At 62.4% G+C, this 5,870-nt stretch overlaps 1 protein-coding gene across 1 annotated transcript in view; it reads right to left on the reverse strand.

The window, feature by feature from the left end:
* The window catches only part of Epha8 (EPH receptor A8), a 48,924-nt gene extending 43,357 nt beyond the window's left edge, over positions 1-5,567 (reverse strand). The window contains exons 1-4 of the mRNA XM_015484792.2: positions 5,464-5,567; positions 3,412-3,589; positions 3,139-3,296; positions 2,035-2,090 (exon numbers count right to left, since the gene is read on the reverse strand). Coding sequence (XP_015340278.1) covers positions 2,035-2,090; positions 3,139-3,296; positions 3,412-3,589; positions 5,464-5,567 — 496 coding nt within the window. The remainder of the gene's footprint in view (positions 1-2,034; positions 2,091-3,138; positions 3,297-3,411; positions 3,590-5,463) is intronic.
* Positions 5,568-5,870: the final 303 nt, after the last annotated feature.

A 5,870-nucleotide genomic window follows, 5' to 3' on the forward strand; every position in this document is an offset into this window, starting at 1 on the left:
GTGAGCTGCCTGTCTGGAGGTTCCCCCAACCGTCAGGCTCATCGGGACCGTCCCTCTAAAGTGCAAGCAAAAGCCCCTCTCCCCGTCCCCTTCGGCTGCCTTTCTAAACTCAGGGGCCCTCTCTCGGGGTCCCAGGGCCTCCCCGGCCATCTTTGCATCTCAGGCCAGTCCCTTCCGCCCTGCCCAGGTTCATCTGTAATGAGGACAAGGAGCAACCTGTCAAGGACTTTTAAATTTCTTGAGAAGAAAACTTGTCTTCCCTCCCTGCCTGGCGTAGCTGGGAGTCAGGCCAAACCCGGGGGATCTTCTGCAGTGGAAAAGGTCAGACGGGTGGGAGGACAGTAACGGTGGGAAGCAGGAGGCAGGGTATGGTGATGGCCCCTGTGGAACTGCCCCGTGAAAAGGGACCAGCGGCAGGTGAGTGTCCTGGAGAGGGACAGGCAGACACCACCAGGGGACACTTAAGTGCAGGCATTTGGCAAAGAGCAGGTTCAGGATAGAATGACAGGCCTGGGCTTTGGGGACCCTGGTGACAAGTCTGGAGAGGCAGACGGGGCAGATGGCACATGAGGAGGAACTGTGGGCTCCACGAGGCTCATCTACAAAATGGGGACAATGACGGTGGCCTCCTCACGGGGTGATTCTAAGGATGCAATGAATCAGTGCAAACGCGCCGGCGGCGGCGAAGGACCTGCTGTGTGTGGGTGTCCTGTGTTGGTGGCGTCACGCTGGCCTTGGTGGCGGTGGAGCAGGTCAGGGTACGGCCCGCTGCCACGTTCCCACCACACTCCGGGGGAATTCTCATCCCCGTTTGCAGAGGAGGCCTGAGGGCTGACAAGGACAAGGACCTGGGAGCCCACATCTGACCCCAGAACCCCGCTCAGCCCTCGGCCCCCAGCACCTTCCTGTGTTCTTGCTGATCCCCAAAAGTCCATGGTTGGTGACCCCTGGGGAGAAGGACAGCCGAGGGGCAGTAGGACGCTGGCCTGGTGGGGCTGGAGGCTGGCCCCACAAGCCGGTGGAGGGAGCCCCTGCTGGTGACCACGTGGCTGGATGTGGCTTGGGCCTTGGCTGGGGGTGGTGACCCTGCCCAGAGCCTCTGCCCCCGCTCAGTGGCCTCCGACTGTGGGACTTCAGGGATGGCACCTGGTGAGTGTCAGCAGCCTCTGATTTGAATTTCAGGCGCTGGTGTGTGGTTCTGCGGTGACAGCTCCTCGGGATGCTGGATCGCTGTCATGGGGGCGGGGGCTTCTGTCTGCGCCTCTGCCGTCCCAAGGAGGAGGAGCCGCACTCACGGAAGCTCCTGGAGGACAGCACAGACAGGGACAGGGAGAAAGGGCTGTGGCAGGGCGGGGACACAGGAGCAGAGCTGAGGGGGGACAGAGAGAGGAGGAGGAGGAGACTGGGAAGGAGAGTCAGAGAATGAGCCGAGGCGGTGGCAGAGAACGGGGAGGCTGGGGGAGGGGGCGTGGGGGGAGAAAGCCAGGAGACAGACAGACGGACAGAAGCTGGTGGCCGAGCTAGACTGCTCCTGGACAGAGGGAGGCCTGCGCAGAGACAGGTGCAGAGGCAGCCTCCAGGGAGATGGGGAAGCTGGGAGAGCAGGGCAGGGGGCCAAGAGTGACCAAGGAGGACAGAGTGGGCGCAGAGGACTCGCTCAGCCAGCGGCATTTACCCAGGGCCTGCCCAGCGCCCGCCCTGGCCCTGGGTCACTGCAGGAACAGGCCAGGCCAGAGGCAGAGGTCCGCGCAGGGGGCGGGAGAGAGCTGACGCGGGTCCTCTCTCTGCATGGCCCTTCCACCCTGGCCCAGGCTTTCCTGGGGTGAGGAGTGAGGTCCACTCTGCACTGGCCTCCCACCCTGCCCCCGCAACTGGGCAAAGAGGAGCTCTAAGGTCCAAATCCACGGTTGGGCGGGCGAGGCGCTTCACCCTGCACACGCACACGCGTGCACACACACCCCCCACGGTGGCTGGGAAGGAAGAGAGCCCCTGAGAGGGACCCGGAGCAAGAAAGGGGTGGTTTCTTTCTCTCACCCTCAATTTCCTCCTCTGTAAGGATCAAGGTGTGGATGTCCACGCTCTGCAGGACCCTGGGGGGAGGCCGCACCTCGGGGGAGGCCGCAGGAGGGTGCAGGGCAAGGGCTCTGAGCTGGGGGACTCCCACCCACCCCATGGAACCCAAAAGCTGAGAGCTGCTGTCCCTTGGTGCCGCAGTGTCCCTCCCACACTGGGCGGCGGGGAGCCTTCAAGGCCGAGTGGGAGTCCACCAGTCTCCCAGCCCAGCTTGGGTGTCACAAGCCTGGGACTGCCCTCCGTGCTGGCACTGGGCCAGGTGGGGAGGGAGTGGGAGAGAAAGCAGAGCTCCTGGAAGAGCCGCCAGCCCCTGTGGAGGGGACAGAGGACAGCACTGCCTCATCCAGCAGCCACCAGCCACCGGCTCCCAAGTCTTGAAACGCAGGCGGCCTGTGTTGAGATGACCAGTTACCTGACGGGCATTTTATGCTGATGTGTGTTCAGCTGAAAATAGGCCTCCTGTATCGGGTGAAGTAAAATACACTGTTAAAGTCAGTTTGCCATCCCGTTTTCCCCGTTGACGAGGCTGTTGGAAGCCTCACCCTGAGGGTGGCCCGGGCTGCACTTCTCCTGGACCCCGTTGTTCTGGACCCCAGAGCACTACCGCGCAGGTGGGGAGACGAGCACAGAAGGAAGGGACCCGCTCCAGGGCTTGCGGCCAGAAAGAAGGGTCTGGAAGCCTCGGGCTCGGGGCTCGGGGACGGAGCTGGAAGACCCACTTCTCCTCGGGTGTGACCTTGGGCAAGTCACCTCTCCAGGGCTCCCGGGCTGCACTGTCCATGGACAGTAGTCTAGTCCCCGGGAAAGGACAGGGTGCAGCGAGCGTGCCAACGAGGACTCCCAGGAACGGTGCCCTTAGGCACGGCTGGCCCTGTCCTCAGGGAGAGTCAGGGCATCGTCCCCAGGTTGGGCACAGGTGAGGCTCGGAGAGCAGAGGCAGAAGTGAGCGGCTGAGCTGTGATGGGGACCAGGGTTTGACGACTCGAGAGTGAGGGACACAGCAGAGCAGAGGGCCGAGGCCAGGGAGGCGGGCAGGGTCAGGTCCCGGGGGCCTCCCTGGCTGACCAAGCCGTCGACTCCATCTCGGGCGCTGTGGGGGGCCGGCAGGCTGCGATGCGGTCAGCGCTGTCCAGGGCAGTCAGAAGCCTGTGAGACAGCTGGGGCCCCCTGGGCCTTCGGGCCTCCTCCAGACCTCCGGGCCCTTCTCCTCCCTCGTGCTCTGCCTGTCAATGGCCCCCAGAGGAGGGAGGGAGGGGTCGGCTCTCAGCAGACAGCCCGGGCCTCGCGGGAAAGCTGAGCACAGAGCGCCTGTGGGGCCTGAGAGCCTGCCTCCCTAACCTGCGTGCCCTGGGCAAGTGGCTGCTGTCTCTGTGCCTCCGTCTCCCCCTGCAAAATGAGGCGGAATCCTCTCACCACAGGGGACGAGCCCCCCGTGGACAGGCCAGGACCCACGGCCTCTCTGTGCGCCCCATTCCACACGCGGGTGAAGTAGGTGGTGGGTTGTGCTGACCTCCCACTTCAGAGATGGGGAAGTTGAGGCTGAGAGGGAGGTGGCCGGTCCTAGGATGCTCAGCACACGAGGGCCACAGCTGGGAGCAGGACTCCATTATTTGGGCACCTGGTCGAGGGCGTTCACTAAGTTAGGAGATGAGGCTCTCCGGGGGACCCGGGGTGTCTCCGCAGGTGAGGAGCAAGCTCCAGCTGGACTTCAGACCTCCTCTCACCCGCTCTGCACCCCACCCGCCCCAAGGGATGCGTCTAGAAGCACGGGATGGGCAGGCTGGGCCAGCAGGTCAGCCCCGTGCACTGACCCCTGCTGCGGCCCTGCCTGGCCCACATTCTGGAGCCTTCCTGAGGCTGCGTCCCCTCCCCGGGTCCTGGCGGGGCTCCTGTCGGGAGTCAGACCTGGGCCGTGTCCTCTCGTGCTGCCCTTGGACCGTGCTTGTTAAGGGTGGTGTCTCTCAGCTTGTCCTCAACCCCAGCCCCAGGACTGTGGCCGAGTGAGTGTGCCCCCCCCGGCCACTGCCCTCCTCCCCTGACCTGCCATTCCTCAGGCTCTTTCTCAGGATCGTTCCCCAAGGATCCTTTTAAGACAGTCCCCTGCAGTGAGGTTCAACCACCGCAGAGAGGCTGCAGACGGGTGTGGGGTGTGGGCACTGAGCTCACCAGGGAAAACAAGTGTCTTCACCCCGATCGATAGCTGGTCACCGCCCCTGAGGCTGCGGACCGTGGCCAGGCCACTTGGTCCTGGGTCCCGGGTCCCAGGGTGTGCAGACTGCTTTATCCCTTCATCCCCGTCAACCTGGGAATGGCCGTCAGGGCCTGTTTGCTGGTCAGAGGGGTGGTCCGGGCCAGGAAGTTAGTTATGGAGAGAGCAGGCTGTTCTAAAGTGAGGCTTCTGCTTGTGGCCATCCCCTTTTCACTTGCCATGTTGTGACGCAGCCACAGGAGCCCTCACCAGAGGCTGCACAGGTGAGGCCACCTGGGTTTGGACTCTCTGCCTCCAAAACTCTATGCTCAGTACATCTCATTTCTTTGTATCTAGTTTCTTTATAAATACCCGGCCTCAGGTATTCTGTGATAGCAACAGAGAAGGAACCAAAACACTATCAAAACCCGACCTGGCCTGTCACTTCCTACCCGCCCTCCCCCGGTTGACTCTCTTGTCCTGTGCTCCCCTCCCTCTAGCACCCCGTGCACTCAGCCCTTGTGAGAGCAGGGACTCTCGTCTGTTCTGTTCACTGTGGTGTCCCCAGTGCCCAGAGCACCGTCTGGTCATAGTAAGTGCTCAATAAATCCTTGTGCAGTGGGTGAAGTCCAGGAGTTTGGAGACAGTGAGAAGGCGTGGCAGGGGACGATGCCTGTCTCGGGGAAACCTGAGGTGAGGTGTTATCTTTGTGCCTTTCTCTTGTCGTGGGGCCGTGGAGGATTAAGACAGAACACAAACACCGCCTGCTCCCTCTTACACAAGATGCCCGCACTATGGGACTCAGAGACGGGCAGTGGCGGGGCAGGACCTGGCAGGAGGGGCGACTGCTGGCGGAAGGCCTCTCTTGATGGTGGTGAAGGACACCTTGTGGCCACAGAGCTCCCACATGAAGATGGATTAGTTCTGGGGGTGGTGACAGTCACAAAACAGCATGAATGTCCTTAGTGCCACAGAACCGCGAACTTAAAAATGGCTTCGTAAATGTCATGTTGTGTCTATTTCACCACAAAAAGTAACAACAACAAACTCAGACCATGAACACAAATGACCGCAGCTCAACTCGGGGTGGCGCGAGGTGCTGAGGGTCAGGCAGGACCCCACTGGTCATTGGCTAGAGGACCGAGGTGGCGTCTGGTGCCGAGGCCCCTGGGTGGGAGAGGGTGGGCGGGGCTGGCACACACCCTGGGCCCAGGCGGGAGGCAGGTGGGCTTGGCCCTGGGACCGTGCCCTGGGCAGGGGTGCAGAGTTCCCTGTTGGGGTCCTTGAGCCCTGTGACCTCTCCCATTCCCCGAAGGGCTGTGGTGTTGAGAGCCACAGCCCAAGGGGCCCCAGCAAACTTCCAGCTGCCGGCTGATGATTGGCTCACAGCGGCCCCAGCAACATCTTGCTGATTGGCTCCTCTGCGGTGATGCTCATTGGGCTGTTTCCCTGCCCTTTCAGACCACGGAGCTGCTCATTGGGGGACTTTTTTGGCTCCGCCCACGTGACCCAGCCAATCGGCCTCAAGAGCAGGAGGATTGTGGGAGGTGGAGAGAGGCTTGTGTGGGAGAGAGAGGCTTGTGAAAAGCCGGTGGTGGCAGTTGAGGCT

Source organism: Marmota marmota, unplaced genomic scaffold (genome assembly GCF_001458135.2).
Source record: "Marmota marmota marmota unplaced genomic scaffold, marMar, whole genome shotgun sequence".
Classification (NCBI taxonomy): Eukaryota; Metazoa; Chordata; class Mammalia; order Rodentia; family Sciuridae; genus Marmota; species Marmota marmota.